Source organism: Erpetoichthys calabaricus, chromosome 3 (genome assembly GCF_900747795.2).
Source record: "Erpetoichthys calabaricus chromosome 3, fErpCal1.3, whole genome shotgun sequence".
Lineage (NCBI taxonomy): Eukaryota > Metazoa > Chordata > Cladistia > Polypteriformes > Polypteridae > Erpetoichthys > Erpetoichthys calabaricus.
Window position 1 is genome coordinate 3055415 of NC_041396.2, and position 24919 is coordinate 3080333.

General features: G+C 43.4%; 1 protein-coding gene across 5 annotated transcripts in view; it reads right to left on the reverse strand.

Annotated features, from left to right (window-relative positions):
* Positions 1–24919, reverse strand: part of LOC114647712 (polyamine-modulated factor 1-binding protein 1-like) — a 46927-nt gene that overhangs the window by 1578 nt on the left and 20430 nt on the right. For 4 of the 5 annotated variants that reach the window (XM_051925405.1, XM_051925406.1, XM_051925404.1 and 1 more), the window contains exons 7-15: positions 16440–16595; positions 11701–11837; positions 11092–11230; positions 9791–9957; positions 9608–9674; positions 6742–6885; positions 6513–6667; positions 6300–6390; positions 6063–6215 (exon numbers count right to left, since the gene is read on the reverse strand). In XM_051925405.1, coding sequence (XP_051781365.1) covers positions 6063–6215; positions 6300–6390; positions 6513–6667; positions 6742–6885; positions 9608–9674; positions 9791–9957; positions 11092–11230; positions 11701–11837; positions 16440–16595 — 1209 coding nt within the window. The remainder of the gene's footprint in view (positions 1–6062; positions 6216–6299; positions 6391–6512; positions 6668–6741; positions 6886–9607; positions 9675–9790; positions 9958–11091; positions 11231–11700; positions 11838–16439; positions 16596–24919) is intronic. The other variant, XM_051925407.1, reaches the window with a different exon arrangement.

Consider the following 24919-nt stretch of genomic DNA (forward strand, 5'->3'; position numbering starts at 1 on the left):
AGGGGCTGGGTGAGAGAGATTGAGGAAGAAAAAACATTATTAACTGTAATGATTATAAGTTTTTAACTCACAAATACCAAGGACTGTATTTTGTATTAATCATGCTGCAGAGAGCTATATGATTTATTATTTCTACAAGGGGGCTCCGCCCCCTGCTCGCTTTGCTCGCCTAATCACGGCGTTGGGTATCCTGAAATACATTAGTCGAGCTCGTTCGTTTTGGAGCCGTGCCCGCTTTGCCCACGGCATTTCAGACGCGCGTTGTAGGCGCCTGCGTTCATTGATTTTATCCAGGTGGGCTCGTGTTTGTATATCCGTCAGTCGAGCTCGTTCGTTTTGAACCCGTGCCTGCTTTGCTTCCACAGTTTCAGATGCGCGTTGTAGGCGCCTGCGTTCATCGATCTTATCGAGGTGGACTTGTGTTTGTATCGTTGAGCTGTATTGTGTTTGAATTTGGTGTAAAGCGTTCAGCGGTTTGTACAATCCCAAGCAGCACATTATTCCTAACTTCACTCCGCAGTAGTGCCACTCACAATATGGCAGTGACGTCTGCAGCTTCCATACTATCTTTGTGGACCTGTGGGGCCTCCGTAGCCTCTTACGTGTGACTCATGGGGGGTGGTGCAGCGCAGAATTCTCTTTTTTGTGTGGCTGTGTCGTTAGTGGTAGCTATGGGCACGTTGTTGCTTCATTTCTCATTCACGTTAGTTGAGCTCTTTCGTTCTTGGTCCGTGACTCCTTCGTTCGCGGTGGATACGACTTTGCTTGCGGGTCTATGAGACGCGCACCTGCACAGTACGTCTCATGGTCCTATCGCCGTGTCCCTGCATCCATATCCGGTTTATTATCGGTTAGTAATATGGATATGATTTGTTCTTCATTTAGGATGAAAAAGAATTAAGCTTGTGCACAGTTTAAGGGACTAATTTGCATTCTTTATGAGAAAATGCTGATCTCTTGATACTAACAGAACACCCTGTGATATTATAAATCAATGTGATAGTTTTCTGAATTGTTACTTAAAACTATAAGAAACATGCCCCTTATAGATTAATAAATAAGAATTATTAATCTAACCAAACAAATATAATCTAATGAAGATATTCAAACTATAAGAATGTAATCTCTTTATAACTAACTAGACAAAGAGCCCGTTTCGACAACATAAGATGAAACGGGCACGAGTTTGTGTCAGCAGTGTATACAGTAATCCCTCGCTATATCGCGCTTCGCCTTTCGTGGCTTCACTCCATCGCGGATTTTATATGTAAGTATATTTAAGTATATATCGCGGATTTTTTGCTGGTTCGCGGATTTCTGTGGACAATGGGTCTTTTAATATCTGGTACACGCTTCCTCAGTTGGTTTGCCCAGTTGATTTCATACAAGGGACGCTATTGGCAGATGGCTGAGAAGCTACCCAACCAGAGCGCGTATTACGTATTAAATAAAACTCCTCAAATATATTGTGAGCACGGGGGCTCTTCGCACCCCTAGAGGATACGGCCGCTCCTCAAAAAAACGGTGAAAGATTACCTTCACATTGCTCTCTTCTTTGCTGGGCTTACATATGGCTGCTTTATCAAGCAATATGCTTCCTGCACGGTGCTTCGCATACTTAAAAGATCAAACAGCACGTATTGATTTTTGATTTTTACTTTTCTCTCTCTCTCTCTTCCGCTGACTTTCTCTGATCCTGACGTAGGGGGATTGAGCAGGGGGGCTGTTCTCACACCTAGACGATACGGACACTCGTCTAAAAATGCTGAAAGATTATCTTCACGTTGCTATCTTTTATGCAGCTGCTTCCTGAAGCGACATGCTGCACGGTGCTTCGCATACTTAAAAGCTCGAAGGGCACGTATTGATTTTTGACTGAAAAACAAACTCTCTCTCTCTCTCTCTCTTTCTCTGCTCCTGACGGAGGGGGTGTGAGCTGCCGCCTTCAACAGCTTTGTGCCGCGGTGCTTCGCATACTTAAAAGCCAAACAGCCCTATTGATTTTTTTTTGCTTTTTTTTCTCTCTCTGTCTCTGACATTCTCTGCTCCCGACGCGCACTCCTTTGAAGAGGAGGATATGTTTGCATTCATTTAATTGTGAGACAGAACTGTCATCTCTGTCTTGTCATGGAGCACAGTTTAAACTTTTGAAAAAGAGACAAATGTTTGTTTGCAGTGTTTGAATAAACTTCCTGTCTCTCTACAACCTCCTGTGTTTCTGTGCAAATCTGTGACCCAAGCATGACAATATAAAAATAACCATATAAACGTATGGTTTCTACTTCGCGGATTTTCTTATTTCGCGGGTGGCTCTGGAACGCAACCCCCGTGATGGAGGAGGGATTACTGTATAGTAATAAGTATAAGCACCACAAACCTGATATAGGTGTATTGAATGAATGCGGAATTGAATCAGAATGAGTAATTAGGCCTCGAGCTGTAGTCGAAATCGTCTTTCAGGCCTCTAGAGCTTTAATCGAAGTTTGAATTTTTGCGGCTGTAAATCAGCCGCCTGCTGCGATGTTGGGGTTGGATATCGGTCTCGTAAGGTTTTTTGGGCAGCTGCGCATTCGGCTTCGGACGGACGTACGTGAGTGAGTGAGGCGAATTATGTATTAAGATGTAATGAACAATAAGAAACTGCTTAAATTGGTCTTGTGTGTATATATTGAGAAGGGTGTATTCCTTAGGAATGTGAGTGCCTGATAACTCTTTATTTTGGTACACTCCTGTATGTAATAAATCAGGATGTTACCATAACTTACAGCAATCTAGGTATTGCTCAAAATGAACTGCTATGTTTTTTTCTCTCTTTGGCTAATGAACAAGCTAGGTAATAAAAGAGAGGAATTTTTTTTTCTTTTTAAGCAATCTGCCTGATCCCAAATCAGTTGCACTGAGCTATCGACAGGCAGTCTGTTTAACTCACCAAGAATAAAGAAATTGCTTTTTATTTTAAATTGGTTTTAGTCTCCTGTTGTATTTTCTAACTTCAGCATCTACGAGAGAGAGAGAGTGAGAGAGAGAGAGAAGAAAAGCTGTGAGGGGCGCATTGTCCTGAGCGAATTGCTCAGCTCTGACAAAAGATAGTGTGACCAGGATTATCTGAGAGGAGAACCGAGAGTAGCAAGGCTGAAAGACACAGGAGGAGAGGGTGGGAGAGAGAAAGAGAGAGAAGACTCCTATGACATAAGAGGCTTCTTCAAATGTTAAACAATTAGCCACTTTAACCAAAGAAAGTCCTTTGTTATCTAGGCTGACTTTGAATCTGGAGGAAAAAAAGAGAGAGATTTTGCTGCTTTGTCACAGGTACCCATGCATTAATAAACTTGATTGGCCAATGAAAAAAATATTTTTGTTTTAGCTCTGCTGGTTCAGAAGAGTAGTCTTGTAAAGACCATTAGACATCTACAGTATAAACGAAAGACCTGTGTGTGTATGGAGTAGTCCGCTCTGCTGGCACTCAACCACAGCCACTAGATGCAACATGCATGCACTTTTAATTCAGCGCTTGCACCTCACTTCTCACTATGAAGGAACTGTCTGCAGCAAACACCACTGTGCTAACGACACGGATGAAGAGACAACGTCGAAATGAAGCAAAAGCCACAGGTGAACAACATGCAAGTGAAACACCTCAGCAACGGAGGGCAAGGCTTGAAGTTTTCACTAAAAAACATTGACTATCTGGAGGTATTTTCTTGAGACAAAGATTAACAGGACTCGTATGCCAGCGATACGGCTGCTAAGAGACGGTATTGCCAGTGTCTTCTTACGAAAGCTATGGTTAGGGTTAGCCGTGCTGACTTTCAATTTTGAGAAAGAGCTTTGTAACGGACACCCTTGCAGTTATAAACCTCATTGGCCAATGAAAAATTTAGAGTTTTGTTTTAGCCATGCTGGCTAAGAATGGCAGTCTTGTAATCTGAAGACCATTCTGTAGCTGCTAGACAGGACCAACAAGGTGTGTGTCACTCTGAGTGAATTCATGTGCTGAGACAAATGGTGTTGTGATCAGGATGAGTGTAGCAAGGCTGAAAGAGAGAGGAGAGCGAGAGAGACTGCTACCACATGCAGGGCCCATAAAAAGTATTCAACCTCTTTGAAGTTTTCGTATTTTATTGTTTGGCAACACTAAATTTACGGCAGAGCAGGGGGTTTCACTTGATTGTTTCTGGAAAGTCCAACTTGAGGCAAGTCAGTGCGGTGGCCTAACCCATCCAATAAAGACAAAAGAACATGACAAGCAACTCCATGAAAACAAAAGTCGGGACAGAAACAAGAAAATCTCCAAGTCACAGAATATTCAGGTAAATCAATCATGAAGAAACGGAGAAAGCACAGCAGAGGTGAAAATGTACTAGAGTAGGCCATCGATAAAAACAAGTGAGGGAGGCCTACAAGAGACCTTGATGGACTCTGAAGGAATGCCAAGCTACACTAACTGTAGAGGGACTATGCAGACGACACCCACGCCTGAGTGCTTCACCAATCCCAGTTTAACGGGAATGTTGTAAGGAGAAACAACACACAGAGGACACATGGGGGACTCTGAAGTCAGCTAAGAAGGTGGTTCTGTTGTCTGATGAAGCCAAACATCAGACTACACCCCATGTTAAACTGCACATTATCACAGACACACCATCTCCATCACAAAGCATGGTGGTGACAGGATCATGTATTGGCAATGCTTCTCTGCAGTAGGCCCATAAAAGCTTGTGAGGGTAAAATGAAGGCATCAAAATACAAGGAAATCTTGGAGGAAAACCTGTTAAAGTCTGCAAGAAATCTGCAAGTTTGGGGAAGGCAGCATATCTAAGCATAAAACCAAAGCTACGCAGGCATAACTTCAAAAAGAACAGCGTGAAAGTCCTAGAGTCATGGAGTCAGAGTCCAGATTTTCAATTCAATTGAGAACTGGTGGACGGTCCTGACAAAGGCTGCTCTCTCCTGATCTCATGACACCTGACAATGAAGGGGAAAATGACCAAGCTGACAGTGAGAGACACCTGCGCAAACAGACTCCAGAACATCAAGTAAACACTAACTTGAAGAGAACGAATATTTACGCCTTCAATTATTTTGTGCTTTATATTTTTGAATTAGGGCGGCATGGTGGCGTAGTGGGTAGCGCTGCTGCCTCGCAGTTAGGAGACCCGGTTTGCTTCCCAGGTCCTCCCTGCGTGTAGCTTGCATGTTCTCCCTGTGTCTGCGTGGGTTTTCTCCGGGTACTCTGGTTTTTTCCCCACAGTCCAATGACATGCAGGTTAGGTGCACTGGCCATCCTCAATAGTCCCCAGTGTGTGCCTGGTGTGTGTGTGTGTGTGTGTGTGTGTGTGAGACCTGCGGTGGGCTGGCGCCCTGCCCAGGGCTTGTTTCCTGCCTTGCACCCTGTGTTGGCTGGGATTGGCTCCAGCAGACCCCCGTGACCCTGTAGTTAGGATATAGCGGGTTGGATAATGGATGGAATGGATGGATTTTTGAATTAGTTTACAGCACTCTGCAGACATCTGTTGTCACTTTGACACTAATGAGTCTTTTTCTGTGGAACTGTCAAAAAAGGCAAAAGAAATCAACTGAAGTTGTAACGGAATAAAATGTGAAAACTTTTACAGGGTAAACATTTATATAGGCCTTGTAAGGAGCTCCTCATAGTTAGAAGCACAATCAGCCACTATAGCTCTTCTGCACATTGGTGCCCATTAATGGTGGCTGAAGAAGTTCCCCTACTAGTACTTTGATGGTATAGAATTGCGCTATATAAATGTAATTGTCTATTTTGGCTAGAATTAAAAAAACGCCATCTATATTGACATTTGGTACACAGTGCTAAAATGCCCTCTGTTACCCGTCTACAGGCAATGGTACATAACGGTGAAAGGCACTATATAAGGCCAATGTGTGAGCTAGGACAAGGCCAAAATGAAAGGAATTCCTTGTCCTACAGTGCCAATGGCACAAGAGAGTTGTCACAACAAGGTGACAACCTTTAGAATGACCCTAGCAGCCAACTGGCAAGAGACATGCAGAAAGAAAGCCATCCCAACAACTGATGCCTGTACCTCTCTCTTCAGTTGTTTGTTGTCCATTTTCACTTCGTGGTTCTCCACTTCCAGATGTCGCCGCTGCCTGTTGCTCTCCTCCAGCAGAGCCTGAGCTTCCTTGAATTTGGCAAGTGTGTCCATCACGTCCCGCTGAAGCTGCTCTGCGGCGGCCTGGGAGGAGATGACCCATCAATAGAGGCTTTGTTCTCCCGCATTTTTGGACTTGAAGAGACAGCTGCGGAGATCTGTGCTTACCTCCACTGACTTCTCCTTTTCCCGTTGCCGCTCGTGCATCTTGCTGCTCTTTCGGAAGGAGGCCTTCAGCTTCTTGTGCTCCATCTGCAGTCTAAAGGGCAGCAGAGTTAATGACTTGTTTCTTTGGCCGACTGCTCTTGACTTCAGGTTGACTTGATGTCCTTGTAGGAGAAAGGGATTGGAATGGGCATCTCACTTTCTCCCAGTTTTTACCTTCGTAGCTGCTCCTTCATCCCACTGCCTGCAAAAAGTGCCTCCTGCAGAAGACATGAGGAGGCCTTCATCTCCACCTCTCTGTTCTCAAGTGTGCGGCGTAGGTCCTGACACTGCTGCTCCAAGGTCAGCCTGTGTGTCTCAGACTCCATCAACTAAACGAAGAAGAAGAACAAACAAACAGTTAGAGAGGCAGGCCATCAACAACAAGAAAGCTCAGCTCACCAACCTTCTCATTCAGCTCCTTCATTTCTTGCTCCAGAGCTTCATTCTGCTCCCGCTGCAGTGTGTGCAGTCCAGTGCTGTCCTTCAAGCACACATCTGGGTGACCAGCCTTCTTCGTATTCTCATCGCCTGCATCTCCGTGGGTGACCTAAATGGGTCAAAGAGCACATTTGCCTGGACTGTGCCATTGGTGGGACATCAGTGATTTTCTACAGAGGCTGGAAGGAGGGTGTGCTTGGGGTGGAGGTCTGTTAATAGTGGGGGGGTGTGAGGGAATACAGTTTTCAAAATTGTCTTTTACTATTATATAGTGCCTTTCATATCTAAATATAGTTTTTATCTATTCAATATGTAGCACCTTTAACATTATCTATATATTATATAAGGCCTTTCATTTCTATTTATTATGCTGGGGATTAAACTTTTCATGCCTTTCATGCCTATTATATATCATTCCTTTCATTAATTTGCTACCTAGGTATTTTATAGATCCTTTCAAATCTATTATATAGTGCTTTTCAGAATTTGTCATTCATACTTTTGTACCTATAATATAGTGCCCTTCATAACTATTGTATCTTTTCTTTCATATTTATCTATGAAATATGCAGTATAGTGCCTTTCATATCGATCCATTATTTATTATAGTACCTTTCATATCTATAATTTATCATACTGGGAATCAACCAGTTTATATCTACAGTCATGGCCGAAATTATCCAGAAAATTATTGCAATTGCAAATGTTTTTGTATATACATGTTTATTTCCTTTATGTGCATTGGAACACCACAAAAAAACAGAAAAAAAGCCAAATCTGACATCATGTCACACAGAACTCCAAAATGGGCCAGACAAAATTATTGGCACCCTTTCAAAATTGTGGGTAAATCGTTTTATTTCAAGCATATGATGCTCGTTTGAACTCACCTGTAGCAAGAAACAGGTGCTGGCAATACAGCAATCACACCTGAAGCCAGTTAAAATTGAGACAAGTTGACTCAACCTTTCTGTTGTGTGTCCGAGTGTGCCACACTAAGCATGGAGAACAGAAAGAAGAGCAGAGAATTGCCTGAGGACTTGAGAACAAAAATTGTGGAAAAATATCAACAATCTCAAGGCTACAAGTCCATCTCCAGAGATCTTCATATTCCTTTCTCCACTGTGCACAACATAATTAAAAAGTTCACAACACATGGCTAACACTGTAGCTAATCTCCCTGGACGTGGATGGAAGAGAAAAATTGATAAAAGACTGCAACGAAGGATAGTCCGAATGGTGGATAAACAACCCCAATCAACTTCAAAACATATTCAAGCTGTTCTGCAGACTCAGGGTGCCACAGTGTCAGCTCAAACTATCCGTCGACATCTGAACAAAATGAAACGCTATGGCAGGAGAGCCAGGAGGACCCCACTGCTGACACAGAAACATAAAAAAGCCAGACTGGAGTTTGCCAAAATGTACTTGAGGAAGCCAAAATCTTTCTGGGCGAACGTCTTGTGGACAGATGAGACCAAGGTAGAGCTTTTTGGTAAAGCTCATCCTTCTACTGTTTACAGAAAACAGAATGAGGCCTATGAAGAAAAGAACACATACCTACAGTCAAACATGGTGGAGGTTCTAAGATGTTTAGGGGATGTTTTGCTGCCTCTGGCACTGGATGTCTTGACTGTGTGCAAGGCATCATGAAATCTGAAGACTACCAAAAGATATTGGGGCGCAATGTAGGGCCCAGTGTCAGAAAGCTGGGTCTGCGTCAGAGGTCATGGGTGTTCCAGCAGGACAATGACCCCAAACGTACCACTAAAAGCAGTCAGAAATGGTTGAAGACAAAGCGCTGGAGAGTTCTGAAGTGGCCAGCAATGAGTCCGGATCTAAATCCGATTGAACACTTGTGGAGAGATCTCAAAATTGCTGTTGGGAGAAGGTGCCCTTCAAATCTGAGAGACCTTGAGCAGTCTGCAAAAGAAGAGTGGTCGGAAATTCCAATTGAGAGGTGTAACAAGCTTGTTGATGGTTATAGGAAGCGCTTGATTTCAGTTATTTTTTCCAAAGGGCATGCAACCAAATATTAAGTAGAGGGTGCCAATAATTTTGTCCAACCCGGTTTTTGAGTTTTGTGTGAAATGATGTCAGATTTGGCTTTTTTTCTCTGTGTTTTTTGTGTTGTTCCAATGCACATAAAGGAAATAAACGTGTGTATACCAAAACATTTGTAATTGCAACAATTGTCTGGGAGAAATGGTGCATTTTCAAGGAAAATTCCAGGGGTGCTGATAATTTCGGCCATGACTGTACGTATTTATTATATAGTGCCTTTCACATCTATGCACTATATAGTGCTTTTTTTTATATATAATTCCTTTCATTGCTATAGACTTCATTTCACATCTATGATATAGTGCCTTTCATATCTATTATGTAATTCTTTTAATACCTATTATAGTTTATTTCACATCTGTCTATTATACAGTGTCTTTCACATCTATTTTCATTACTTTCACATTATATAGTGCCTTTAAAATGTATTACATATCTACATTATGTCTTTCATAGCTGCCTATTATACAGGTACAGTGTATCATTCATCTCTTCATTTTACATCTATCAATTATATGTTGCGTTTCAAATCTATTTATTATGCTGGGGATCAACCTTTACCAGTTAATCTTTCACTTATATGTATTTATCAAACAATGCCCTACATATCTATTATATAGCACCTTTCATATCTACTATGGCATTTCCCTTATGCCTATTTCATTTCACATCTATGATACAGTGCCTTTTATAGCTACCTATTATATATTATCAGTTATATAAATTACTGTATATACTGAGGTTCAAAAGGTTATGTAGACACCTACATCACGAAACTGAGTGTGAAGGCTCCGCAGTTGGCTGGCCAGCTCCTCAATCCCCTCAATGCGTCCCCTGATGACAAAGAGAAACAAAGAAAGAAGAAAATGCAGCAAGTCAAAAGCTCCCCAATATGGCACAGGTAGCAGAGTAGCAGATGGCTATGCCCACTCTCAATCAGCTTTCTTTACTTTTGAATATCCTCTTTTGAGCCTTCAGTATCTGAAGTGGAAAAGTTTGCATGCGAGAGTTCATCAGACAGATCCGGGGACAAGTTGAACATCTCCTTCACTTTGCCTCTCACCAGGCTCATCCAGTCTGCACAGGACTCCAAGGAGGCTGGCTTGACCTGCTCCCCCTGCACAGTGAACAAATAACATCTGACATTGACCGGAGAGGTGAAGAGCTTACAGAGGCACTTACTTCAGTCGCAGAGTGCGCCTTGTGTCAAACTCCATAACTCTGTAGAGCACTTGTGAGAAGATCAGCAGCTGTGCAGACATAGAGGCACAGTGGCAGCAATGTGTGCCATGACATTGACGGTTGATGACAGACTTCCCACCTCCCGGTGCTACCAGGTGCCTATCAGTATTGCGTTCAGTTTAGTACTATGTTACAAAGCACTTTGAGATGGTCTGCTTTGATTAAGGCACTCTATAGAATATAGAATGGTATGCCCACGAGTTCACTTTCAAACGTGCATCAAATCAAGAGCAACCTCTCATTATGAGCCAGCATCAAAAAGCTATTTATTCATTATACTGTACCTTTCATATCTATCCATCCATTAGAGAGATCTCTTCATCATTGGAATGAGCTACCTACTGTGAAGAATTAGAGATCTACCTGTTCATTATATAGTACCCATTACTTTGATACATCTATTATATAGTTCCTTTGATACATATCTTCATAATGGGAGTGAACGACTGACTAGCTGTGAGGAATCAGCTATTATATTAAACAGTGCCTTTCATATCTGTCTTCATCATGGGAATCAGCTACCAGCAGTGAAGAACCAACTATCCATTATATAGTGCCCTTCATATCAATTATATAGTGACTTTCATGTCTGTCTTCATCATTGGAATGAGGTACTGGCTGTGAAGAACTATCTATCCATTATGTAGTGCGTTTTATGTCCATCTTCATCACAGGGATAAGCAACCAGCTGTGAAGAATTAACTATCCATTATATAGTGCCTTTCCCTTTGATCTATATATCCAGTATATATTGTCTGTCTTATCTATTGTGTAGTGTTTTTGATGTTGATCTATCAAGCTATTATACAGCCCCTTAAACTTTGATCTACCTATCCATTATATAGCATCTTTCAATTTAAATCAATCAATCAATCTATTATGCACCGACTTTTATATCCATCCATCAATTATTATATAGCACCCTCCCTTCACATCTATTATAGATCATCCTTCATTGCCATCCCAAGGCGAGTTAACACTATACAGTTCCTTTCATCACAAGTCTAACCATTTTCTGCTGTAGTTCTCTCTCTCCATCTCTTTCTCTCAGCCGGTGTATCGTGTCACCTCCCTCATGCACACTTCTTCGCTGGTAGCCTCCTGGGTCACCGGCAGCCATTATCTTGATGTCACTTTGAATTTCCAGTCTGAAATAGAATAAGGAAGAGTCAAGTTATGTTGGGGATTGGAGCAGAGAGCCAGGTGTCACTGAAATGCCTTGTGAACTTGGGCTGATTGAGGGGTGCCATATGTGGGTACTTCACCATTTCTGTGGGCACACAGATAGGTGACATCTGGTCCAGACTGAGCTACACTGCTTCAGAAAATGGGCACTAAAAACCAAAGTGCAAAGGAGAAAAGGCATGGCGGCCATAGGGTAATATTTATAGTGTGCTCTGATGTCACATTATCTGCCTGTCTGGAGCTTTATAGACTGGATTGCCCTCAAAGCTACTGGGCGCATATGTGAACTTAACACTCAACAGTCAACCATGACATTTGAGACCCCCCCCCCCCCCCCCCCCCCCCAAGTTTCTCTTTTTTATTGCCATGGCACCTCAAGCTATATGCCAATTCCTGTTGACACTGCAGGACAGAATAAGGAGGCATTCGGTACCCGTGCAGACATGCAGCGCCAGTCCATGGTTCACCATATGTGGAGCGCCCCTTGTGTTTCTTCTCTCCCGTTTCATTGTGCTCTTTGCTCTTCTGACATGTCCTTCGCTCCTGGGTCCTTGACATGTATGTCACATCCTGTCAATAATAGTTGAGAAACAAGAAGAAAGATGAGGAATTAACAAACACTTGATAATACAAACATGCTGACTGTAGACATCGTTGGAAAGCCACAAGAGGCTCAACAAAGCACCACCTGTGACTGCCGTTGTCGGGTGGCCTGCATGAATTTCCCCTTGGGATTAATAAAGTATCTATCTATGAAACAACTCGGCTCTCAGTGGACCAAACCAAAAAAATCTGGCAATTATTCACCAAGGAAATTTGTCTGAGAAGTTCAATTATCTCCTAGTTATCTCACATACAGCACACTGTACAAAGCTATGAAATTTCTAAACTTCACATTGAAAAGGACAGGAGAATTTGCAAACTTGACTTTTAAAAATAACAAAAAAACAGAGAAATGTTCTGTGCGACTTTAACCACGAATTAGTTTAATGTTGCACATTTATCTTGAGAGGTCTCTTTCCCTGGTATAATTGGTAGATTTCCATCTGATAGCCCATCCTCAATCCAAGTTAGTCAAATGGCAGGAGACACACACGGGCACAAGAGGCTGGTAAACCGGCCGCTCACTGCTCCTGCCACTTGAGGTAAATCAACCGCAACGTAAAGGTTAAGAAAAAACAGAACGAATAAAGGGTTTGCTTAGACGTTTCTGGTTAATAAAACAAAGCAGCAGAGCAGGTTGATGTGGAGATTATGAGAATATTCTGACTTTATTTAAAGTTAAACACGATACCACCCACAAATCTCCTTGATGTGAAAACATTTCAAATCAAAATGATTTGAATTTGAATTTAGTTTTGACTTGATTGTATAGAATGTTATGTTTTTAATAAATTCAATAAAAGATCAAAAAAATGTACTTGCACCAAAATTGATTGCAAACCAAGGTGGTAGCTACAATCCAATTCAATGTGTATTCATGTGGCGCCTTTAACTTTGGTATGTTTTAAATCGTGTCATAATTAAAAACACATCAACCAAATCCTCGATTGCTTTTCAGTACAGCACATATTTTCTGTGTCAGTTTAAAACTCAATGCAAGCGCAAACCACATTTTAATTCACCTCCATACATCACATGTCATAACTAAAAGCAAAGCCAATGGGTTGCATTTTGCTTAGCGGCCGGTCTGAGTTTATTGCATTTTGATTCAATGACCAAGCATTAATCATAGGAAATTAAAAAAAAAATACTCCACAGTGGATTAATAAAGATGTAAAAAAGAAGTTGCAAAGGAAAATACTGCTTTATAAAGGCATATAAGACTAATGACTGCAAAGTGAATTGTAGAGCGTATGAATGAGAACATGAGAGCAACCATTAAGAAGGATATCAAGGAGGCTAAAAGACAATTAGAGAGGGATATAGCAGATAAGGAGAAAGACGACCCTAAGAGATCCTTTCACTGTTTTAGTAGTAAAAGAACAGTTGAGGAGGTCAAGTGCATAAGAAATAGTAAAGGGTTTTTAAAAGATACAGACAGTGAAATAGCGGATGCCCTAAACTTACATTTTTCTGAGGTGTTCACAAGTCAGCAAGTGGATAACCTGCTAGAGGTAACAGGGACTACTAAGGAGGTACTGAGGGATTTGGAAATTGTGGAGGGAGAAGAGCTGCTCAGATTAAATAAACTGAAGTCAAACAAATCACCAGGACCAGATAATATTTACTGTCCTCGAGTTCTTAAGGAGGTTAGCGAGTACAGATATAAACCCTTGACTTATATTTTTAGGAAGTCAGTGCGTACTGGAGAGATTCTGAAGGACTGGAAAATGGCAAAAATCATCCCGTTATTATAAAAAGGGTGACAGGGCAGATCCAAGCAACTATAGGCCAGTAAGCTTAACGGGCATCACAGGAAAATTAATGGAAGGAATTATTAAGGATAAGACTAAGCAACACCTGGCAAGGACAGAAATTATTAGGAACAGTCAGCATGGCGTCAGGAGAGGGAGGTCGTGTTTTACTAACATGCTGGAATTCTGTGAGGAGGCAACAAAAGGATACGATCAAAGTGGAGCAGATGAGATTATTGATGTGGATTTTCAGAAAGCATTTGATAAGGTGCCACATGAGAGGTTGAGCATCAAATTAAAAGAAGTGACAGTTCAGGGTGATGTTTTTAGATGGGTGCAGAATTGGCTCAGACACAGGAAGCAAAGGGTGGTGGTGAGAGGAACCTCATCAGAACTGGGTGATGTTAAGAGTGGTGACCAGCAGGGGGCAGTGCTGCTATATTTTATATATATATATATATATATACACACACACACACACACACACACGCACACGCACGCACGCACACGCACATGCACACACATATATACACACACACATATACATACAGTATATGAGATTTAGATAGGAATATAAATAACACACTGGTTAAATTTGCAGATGATACCATGAAAGGTGGATTAGCAGATAATTTGGAATCCATTATGTCATCACAGAGGGACTTGAATAGCAGACAGGCTTGGGCAGAGTTGTGGCAGATGAAATTTAATGTCAGTAAATGTAAAGAATTACACATAGGAAGTAAAAATGTCAGGTTTGAATACACAATGGGGGTCTGAAAATCGAGAGTCCACCTTATCAGAAGATTTAGGAGTTGTAGTGGACTCTAAGTTATCAACTTCCAGACAGTGTTCAGAAGCCATTAAGAAGGCTAACAGACTGTCAGGTTATATAGCGCCTTGATGTGTGAAGTACAAGTCACAGGAGGTTATGTTCAACCTTTATAACACACTGGTGAGGCCTCATCTGGAGTCCTGTGTGCAGCTATACAATGGACATAGCAGAGCTAGAAAAGGTCCAGAGAAGAGCGATTGGATTGATTATGGGGGGCTACAGGGGGTGAGTTATGAGGAAAGAATCAAAGCGCTGACCATATACAGTTTAAGAAAAAGAAGATTAAGAGGTGACCTGACTGAAGTGTTTAAAATTATGAAGGGAATTAGTCCAGTGGATCGAGACGGTTATTTCAAAATGAGTTCATCAAGACCATGGGGACACAGTTGGAAACTTGTTAAAGGTAAATTTTGCACAAACATTAGAATGTTTTTCTTTACACAAAGAGTAATAGACACTTGGAATAAGTGACCAAGTTGTGTGGTAGCCAGTAGGACTTTAGGGACTTTCAAAACTCGACTTGATGTTTTTTTGGAAGTAATAAGTGGACAGGACCGGTGAGCTTTGTTGGGCTGAACGGCCTGTCCTCCGCTAGAGTGTTCCAATGTTCTAATTATCATGTTGTCAAGTGTAAATGACCCAATCAGTGTCAAAAGTGCAGCAGGGAGAGTCAACAGCTGGGGTAAGATGAGGTCCACTTTTAAACCTTTCTGTGTTCTGAAGGAAAGCATCAATTTCACCAATGTGGAGCCTGAAGTCTCACTGAAAAGGTTTACTTGTATGTTATCTAAATATTGTGCTATGCTTGCCTTCTATCATATTGCTTCATTCTTCTTCTGAAAGTCCTGATCAACACATCGAGATGTTTAGTAATTGCCAATAAGGTCACCCCCATCTGCTGGTATTTAAAACCATATTTGATGGGAATGTCATTGTATGGACACCCCAGTTGATAACCTAAATAATCGCATACTCTTGAAAGTCTTCTAAGGTTCCTAATATAGCAGATGGAAATTGTTCTTCTGTTGCTGTTTCTATTATGCCAGCCATTTCCAGGAAATGCTCGACACAGCAGAGAAAGAAGTCGTTGTTTACTTCGCCAGCTTTCACCTGTTCAATGAGACATCGGATTCCCTGCCTTATCAACTCCCCATTCCCCATCTTGAGGGTTGGGTGAACACAGAAGTGACTGAAACGTCTTTCACTGTAACTGTTGATGCTGATCGTTCATTTAATTACATTCAGTTTTGGTAGGATTAATGCCTGCGCTTGAAAATGCAAAATACACTCTGAGCAGCCACTAAGCAAAATGTAAAACATTTGCTTTGGTTTTAGTTACGAACTATGGACATGAATTAAAACACAATACAGCTTACAAATTTATTGAAGAAAGACTTTCTCCAGCAGATCCACAAAGCAGTCTCCATCATGTCATGTCAAATGAAATAAACTAAAAACCTTAAATCCAAATGGAGAAATTTCAAAAGCCCCCCCACAATTCTCAGTGCTGTGCATCACCTGACCAACACCCCCAGTTTGTTGACCTGTTCTCAACTTCTCTACTCTTGCTGAGGACCAACAGTATAGTAGAGACCAGACCAAAATGAAGACAAGAAAGCATTCAGAATAAGTCAGTGCCTGACTCAAAGAAGAGCACAGATCTGGAGAATGGGTCAAGACTTCAGACCTCAGTGCAGTCCACCAAACAGAAGTGGGAAAAAAAACAAACACTGCCAGGCCAGGCAGTCCCTCAAGAATGGCATGTCTCACAGAAGCTATTATGATATCACTTGACACTCACCTCCAGTCTCCACTCCAAACAAAGTCCTTACAGCTCCACCAAAGTGTCACAGACTGTGCAATGCTACCTTCTTTTTAAATGACTGAATGTTGTTCCTTCTCAAAGTAACAGGACCCCCACAAACCCCCACATTCTCAACAACCTCATACTGGATGCCTGAACACCACAGCTCACCACACCTGTGCCTTCAGGTCCTTGACTTCTACTGGCAGCTTTTCATCCTGGTCTCTGAGGTCCTCAAGCTGTTGGATTCTGGCATTCATTGAAGCAGCTCTCAAGTTGCCCACAGTTGCTGTGTCCTTGTTATTGTGCTGCTGGTTTGGTGGCACTGCCATCTGAATCAAAAGATAATGATCATGGTCAAGATCAGGTTTATTGACATGAGTACGTAGCACAATGAAACTGTTACTATCTTCTCAGAATAGCTTACAATAACAATAGCAATACAGAGACAAAACACAAAAAAGCATGCCAAATAAATATACAGTGCAATATATGTGTCATACACACTAAAATATACAAAATAATTCTGTGAAAAAGTATTTGACCCCTTCCTGCTGTCTTCTGTTTATGCGTACATCACACAGTAAATTGAATCAGAAGAAATGAAATTATTAGAGAAAGGGAACTAAGGAAACACACAATACAGTTTTAAAGCACAACTTTCTTTATTCAGGGAACAGTTACCTGTATTTAAATTCCAGTCATTTATGTGAAAAAGTAACTACCCCCATAGTTAAAGTACTTGGTTTAAGCACATTTATTAGCAATAATCACAAATACAATGCCTCCTATAATTTGATCGCAGTCATTCATATTGCTTTTGAGAATTTTTAGCCCACTTCGCTTTCCTTTTACTCAGACACATTGGTAGCTTAGCAAGCATCAGCTGCTCGTTTCAGGTCCTATTTTTTGTTTTCAGTCAACTAGATAACTGTAACGCACTCCTCTCAGGACCACCCAAAAAAGACATCAATCAATTGCAACAAGTGCAGACTGCAGCTACTAGAATCCTAACTAGAGAAAGAAAATCTGAGCACATTTCTCCAGTTTTGATGTCACCACTAGTGCTGGGCGGTATACCGGTTCGTACCGAAAACCGTTTTTTGTTTTTTTTATGATATGGATTTTTCTTATACCGCAACACCGGTTTAAATTGCCTAAACGACATTCGGAACGTGGCGCAGCGGGAAACTGTTCAAGTGGGGACCTTTTTCACTGCTACACTGCTAAACACAGATTTGTTGCACTAGGGCTCTTTTTCACTGCTACACCACCAAATAGTGGGCGGTAGCATAGGTGTGCTGAGCGGTGAAAATGGACAGAGAGCATTCCGAAACTGAACTAAAAGTAAAGTTGAACATGTGATGAACAGAAGAACTTTTGCCGAAAAAAAGGAGTCACGTCCGTTGCTTGGAGATACTTTAGTTTTAAAAGGTCAGATGTGTAAATACTGTTTCTATACTACTGGATAATACTGTAAGCCAAGTTGTACTTGTTTTTGTACTTGCTAGTGTATGTTTTGCTTGTATTCATCCTGCAATGTGCTGGCGACTCGTTCAGAGATGGGCGCAACTCTGAATGGATGGCATAATTAAACATGTATAACGAAGATATTGTGACGTCCCGTCGAATAACACACTCAGGAGCCGCTTGTCTGGGGAAGCCTTCCAAAATGCCGACTGGCTTTTTATTCAATCAGCCGCGATATAAACGGTGCCCTACAGCCGCCCGTTGTCTGGGTCACGGGGACACCTCCAAAATAACAAAGACTAATCACCTTCGTCCTATCTACCTCTCTTACTCTCCCCACAGTTACTTCCCTTCCTTACACCTTATACTGTTTTTCCGCCTCCAACTCCAACTTCTGGCCACACACACCTTTTTATCACGCCCCATTAATTAACCCATATCCCTGTCACTCATCTCTCTCTAGGGAGGTGCCCCAAGCCCTTACAAACAGGGTTCCCTCAAGACTCCACCCCAACACTGCTTCCCTTCCCTATAGTCCATGCAATGGCAAGACACGTCACACTGCCCCCCTCCTCAGCTCCTCGTCCCCGAGGAAGCACATAATCATGCAGATGTCTTGGCAGCTGTCTTCGCTGGCGTGGGCGTCTGTTAGTGGAGTCAGGCCGGGCAAGTGGTATAACGTCTGAGCCAGGATTTGTGGAAGGTGCTGTGGCAGTCATGGGTGCAGGTTGTGAAGGAGCACAACCTCTGTAACTGGCCAGACGGTCCTGATGCAAAAACACTCTCCTGCCCGGAGGTGGTAACTGGACCCAGTACACAACCTCCCCCACCCGTTCCAATACTTGACAGGGTCCCACCCAAGGACTGTCCAGCTTTGGAGAGCGTCCCTTCTGTCTTTTTGGCCCATACACCCAAACTTGATCACCTGCTTGAAAAGGCTGCCCCCGAACCCTAATGTCATAGTGGCGCTTCTGTTTCTCTGCTGCTACTCTTATCCGGCCCCTTGCAAAGTTATGTGCCACCTCCAATCGATCCTGCAACTTGCGAGCATAGTCAGGGCCTGGAGGTTCAGCTGGGGTGTCAGGGGGAACACCATATACAAGTGCAGACGGTGTTCGCAGCTCTCGTCCTAGCATTAATAAAGCAGGGGTGCATCCAGAGGATTCCTGCACAGCAGATCGGCAGGCCATCAGAACCAGAGCCAGCTGTTGGTCCCAGTCCCTTTGATCCTTAGAGGTGGTAAGAGCCAGCTGTGTAGTCAGAGTCTGGATAAACCGCTCGGCTAGCCCATCACTCTGGGGGTGTAGAGGGGTGGTTCGGGTTTTCTGGATGCCAAGTCTCTCACATACTTTTTGAAAGACCTGGCTTTCAAAGTTTCTCCCTTGGTCTGAATGCAGTTCGACAGGCATCCCAAACCGACTAAAGAATCCTGTAATTAGGGCTTCAGCAACAGTCTCAGCTTCTTGATTAGGTAGTGCATAGGCCTCGGGCCACTTGGTAAAATAGTCCATTGCGACTAAAACAAACCGATTCCCCATAGCTGAGCAGGGAAATGGCCCAAGAATGTCAATTGCCACCCGTTCCATTGGAGCCCCTACCTGATACTGTTGTAGTGGGGCAGTAGACCTTCCTTGGGGTCCTTTCCTGGCTGTGCATAAATCACACCTGCGGCAGTAGTCCTCTACATCGCGCCTGCACTGTCCCCAATAAAACGCCTGCCTCACCCGCCTTAAGGTCTTGGTGACTCCAAAATGACCAACTCCAAGCGTTCCATGCATGTTCCTCAGGATCTCTTCACGCAGCTGTTGTGGTACAACGATCTGCCACCTCCCTTCTCCAGTTGCAGGGTCCCTCCATTGTCGCTTCAATACCCCCTCTTCCACAACCAAGCTGTCTCACTGGGACCATAGACCCTTGACTGCAGGTGATTCAAGTGACACTTCCTCCCAGCAGGGACGATGCTGTTCCTCTTTCCACTGGAGAACCTTCTTGACCCCAGGATCACATTCCTGACTAACTCGCCATTCTTGGGTACAACCTGGCACTGAAAGAGCTTGGCACTGAACCTTATCAAGATCCTCACAGCTTTGATCTTGACGCTCCCTTTTTTCACAATAGGCACATCCCTGATCGGCGCAGGGTCGTCGAGACAGAGCATCTGCATTTTTGTGTTGCTCACCAGGTCGATGCTCTACTTGAAAGTGGTAAGTCTGAAGCTCCTCCAACCAACAAGCAATCTGACCCTCAGGTTCTCGAAAAGACAGTAACCACTGAAGAGCAGCATGATCAGTGCGGACCACAAAAGAGAGGCCACACAGGTAGTGCTTGAAGTGACGAACAGATTCCACCAGGGCGAGGAGCTCCCTCCGAGTCACACAAGAATTCTTCTCAGCTTTTCTGAGAGCACGGCTATAATAAGCCACCACACGCTCTCCCTCTGGGTGCCGCTGTGACAGCACAGCCCCTAAACCCACATCACTGGGCATCGGTGTCAAGGAGGAATGGCAGGTCAATATTGGGTGGAGCTAAGATCGGTGCACCGCAAAGGGCTTCTTTCAATTTACAAAAGGCGGTTTGTTGGTCCTCCCCCCACTGGAATGCTTCATCTGGGCTCAATAAACGATGCAAGGGTGCAGCAATAGTGGCAAATTCAGGTACAAATCGCCTATAGTAAGAGGCCCAGTCCAAGGAAATTCACGAATCTGCCTTCGATCCTGTGGCTCTGGCCACTCTTGCACAACAGACACCTTATCTTTCTCTGTGGTGACACCTCTTTGACTCACACGGTGACCCAGAAATGACACTTCTCTCCGGAGAAGGTGGCACTTATCAGGATGAAGTTTAAGGTTGGCCACACGAAGCTTCTGCAGAACTTCCCTCAAGGACTCTGGAGCTTCCTGGAATGTCTTGCCATGAACCAGTAAATCATCCAAGTAGACAAGGCATTGAGTACCAGACATACCTGCCAAGACTTTATCCATTAACCGTTCAAAGGTAGCTGGAGCACTGCAAAGACCAAAAGGCATAACTCGGAACTGCCAGAGCCCCTTTCCTGTGGAGAATGCAGTCTTAGGTCGAGCTTCAGGTGTTAGCGGCACCTGCCAGTAGCCACTGCGCAGGTCTAGTGATGAAAACCAGGCTGATCCTGCCACCAAGTCCAGGGATTCATCAATGCGAGGCAACGGATAGGAGTCCTTGATGGTTACAGCATTTACCTGCCGATAATCAACACAAAATCGCCACTTGCCATCCTTCTTAGGGACAAGGACCACAGGAGAGACCCAGGGAGACTCAGAGGGTTCGATAATTCCGGCCTGTCTCATTTCCTGTAGAATGTTCTCAGCTGCTGTCTGTTTAGCTAGTGGCATACGGCGGGGGCGCTGTTTGATAGGGAAAGCACTCCCAGTATTGATGTCTGGCCAACATCATCTGCAGAGGTAGCAAAACGGTCCCTAAAGTCATGTAACAACTGCCAGAGCTGGCGCTGTTGCTTGTGTGTTAACCCATCCCTGTTGGCATTCCAAACAGTGCGGACAACCTTCATTACTGGTACGGTTTGAGTGACGTTAGTGAAAATAGGCACATGTTCTTCTTGGGGAGCCACCACTGGTGGTTCCCTCCTTCCTTGCTGGTGCCCTAACAAGGGGAGTGTCCCAATGCCTTGAAGATACAGAGTCCCCATCTGAAGATCTATTCGCGTTCCAACTGCTTGTAAGAAATCAAGTCCCAAGATACAGGAGTTGTTGATATTAGCCACCCAGACATCCTGCACCCACTGCTTCTTAGCAATACAAATGTCTATTTGTGCTCTGCCTAACATGGGGGTCATCTCACCTGTCGCTGTCATCAACTTAGTAGAATCGGCTGCACATAGGACCGCCACATCCAACATGTCAGGATGGATAATAGATGCAGTTGACCCTGTATCCACCAGTGCCTTGCATACATGGCCGCCAACCAAAACTGAAAGGTGACAGTAATCTCCCTCACCCAACTGACCAACAGGGACTGTTCTTGGGGCCAGCGTTGTCCCTCCTACACTGGTCCCATGTCGTTTTCCCCGGTACAATGCTTAGTTGGGAGTCCTCTTGTTTAGCCCTACTGGGGCAGTCACGTTGTAAGTGTCCATGTTGTCCACAGTACCAGCAGCGGGGTGGGCGCATTAGGCGTGAAGGATTCCTGAATTTCTGTACGGTAGTCACTGGAGCCACTGCCTCATACTCTTGTTCTACATCTATGGCCTTAGTTTGGTGGATAGCTTCCGGTCTCCTCCCCTTGGTCGACTCTGCTGATGCGAGAGGTGCTTGGCTGTAACCCTCTTTAAGTATTTGTTCTGCCTCCTGGGCTGCAGACAAAGCTTGTTCCAAGGTCTCAGGCTTAGCGAAACGGACCTGCTGTCGGAGATATGGTGGGCTCAAACCCCGCAGAAATGCCTCCTTAGCCAACTCTGCCTGCACGGATCTGTCAAAATGGGGATAACCCCGTCGCACCAGAGACTGTACATCTGCTGCAAATGCCCCCAGGGCCTCAGTTGTCCAGCGAACCCTCTGCTCCAGCTGTTGTCTTATTGTAGTCACAGCTTCTATATGGCCAAACCGTCGCTCCAATGCAATTTCCAAAGCATGGGCATTTAACAGCTCATCTTCTGGCACATCCGTCAGAACCACCAATGCATCACCATCTAATGCTGCAGCCAGCTGTACAGCTTGGTCCTCCAAACTCCAGCCATTTGCCCTGGCAATCATGTGAAAATGAGTGTTGTATGCTTCCCAAGACCCAGTTCCATCAAATCTGCCAATCTTCAATACAGTCCCACCCATCCGTTGTGACTTTATTTCATCACTCACATGCACCGCCTCCCTAGCTGCCCTCAGCCACGTGTTGTCCATGCAGCATAACAGTTCTGTGTAGCCACGGCGCCCTTCGCGCAATCCTTCAGCCAACACGTTTATTGCCTCTCCATCTACATGTGCCAATAACTGCCCTGCTCCATAATCCTCCGCCCATCCGTACTTATTTGCTAAATAAAGGAAGCGCTGTTTAAATTCGGTCCACGCCAACACACTCGGGAAGCGCTGCAATTCTTTCATTTCTATCGCTCCATCCGGCCTCGCTTTAAATTGAGCGTCTTCCATAAAATGGGGTCGCGCTGCAGGCTCAACAGCATTCAGCCTCATAAATGCAAACTGCTCCGACGGAGGCTCGAAGTCGCCCTCTTGCTTCACGCGGGCTGAAAACCCGCCCTCCTCCATGAGTGCTAACTGCCTAGGCGAACTTATATTCGGCGTGAACACTTCTTTAAATACACTCTCACCCGGACTTTGACTGCTACTTCGTTTCATTTCCACACTGTCGCGACTCCGTTTGTCTAATAACCAAATCCCACTTCTGATCACCAATGTGACGTCCCGTCGAATAACACACTCAGGAGCCGCTTGTCTGGGGAAGCCTTCCAAAATGCCGACTGGCTTTTTATTCAATCAGCCGCGATATAAACGGTGCCCTACAGCCGCCCGTTGTCTGGGTCACGGGGACACCTCCAAAATAACAAAGACTAATCACCTTCGTCCTATCTACCTCTCTTACTCTCCAAACAGTTACTTCCCTTCCTTACACCTTATACTGTTTTTCCGCCTCCAACTCCAACTTCTGGCCACACACACCTTTTTATCACGCCCCATTAATTAACCCATATCCCTGTCACTCATCTCTCTCTAGGGAGGTGCCCCAAGCCCTTACAAACAGGGTTCCCTCAAGACTCCACCCCAACACTGATTCCCTTCCCTATAGTTCATGCAATGGCAAGACACGTCACAATATTTTTAAATTTCTGAACACTCCGTCGGCTAAGTTAATAACTAGTTTTAATTTCACAAAGACGTTTATCTGTGCGGTGATTCGTAATGTGGAGAAAGAAAAAAGAAAGATAGGAACTGGGGTTTTGGTAGAGAGCAGGAATATCATGAAGTGAATGGATTCTGTGCGGTGATTGCTGCAGGCGCCTGCTCTTCGTGCGGAGAAAGTCAGTTTAAGAAGCGTAGTGATTAACGACTGGGTCGGGGAACACTTAACACAAAGTATTTGATGTGCTGCATTAACTTGTGATGGGGTTTGAGAAAATCTAGTAAATTAAACATTGATTTTAGGATGAAGTTTAGTTTACAACATTCTACTTTAATTATAAAATAAACTATGAGAATAAAGTGGAAATGTCGACTTTAATCTTGACATAGTCAACATGTCGAATTTATTCTTGACATATAGTTTGTTTTTTTCTTCCGTGTCCATATTTTTTTTTCTTCACAGTGGCCCTAATGCGCTTCCATAGGGCTATACCACAAACAGCATTATAAATGCAAGTTGCAGTTTTATTATTTATGTATATAGCTTAGCTTGAAGCAAGGTCCATATTAATGCAGTTTGCCTAAATGATGGTACAGTTGGTAAGATGTCATCACCAACTTGCACTTGTTTTATTTTATTTTAATTTGGTGAATACTGTGTAATGCACCTGGGCTTGAAGCCTTGAAGTAATGGTGCAACTATCAGTAATAATACTATTATGTATTTTATTGTTATTATTTATTAGTTTAAATATTATGCAGTTTAATGGTGGTAAAATTGTTTAAAAAGTCACTTTAACGTGTCAATGGACAGAGATTGTTAACATTAACAGAAAGTGTAGTTGGTTTACAAAAAATATTTACTATTTATTCCTTTTCTAAGATGTGTTCAGTGCAGTCCAACTTTTGACAAACACCTCTGGATATCTTACGAAGTCTAAATGCCTCTTTGGATGTTTGAAAATATGTTGTAAAAATCATAGTTTAAGCTTTTGCAAAATTTGTTCAATTAAAAGGTTCTACAGTATATTTTGACTGCATCTGTCATGCCATGTGATTCCTTCTCTTTAGTGCCACCCCCTTGAAAACTATCACTTTATGGGGCCATGCAAACCTGAATTAATACTTGTGTGCAAATTAAAATGTGTTTTTGTACGAAGTACAATTCTCATAACAGTCTAATAGGTTATTCTTAGCCAGTCTACTGCAGTAATTGCAGTGGAAAATGTGGTTAACATCCACTCAGGCATGGGGAAAAAAATACCGTCGAATACCGTGAAACCGGCAGAATTTAGAAAAATACGTGATATAGAATTTTGGTCATACCGCCCACCTCTAGTCAC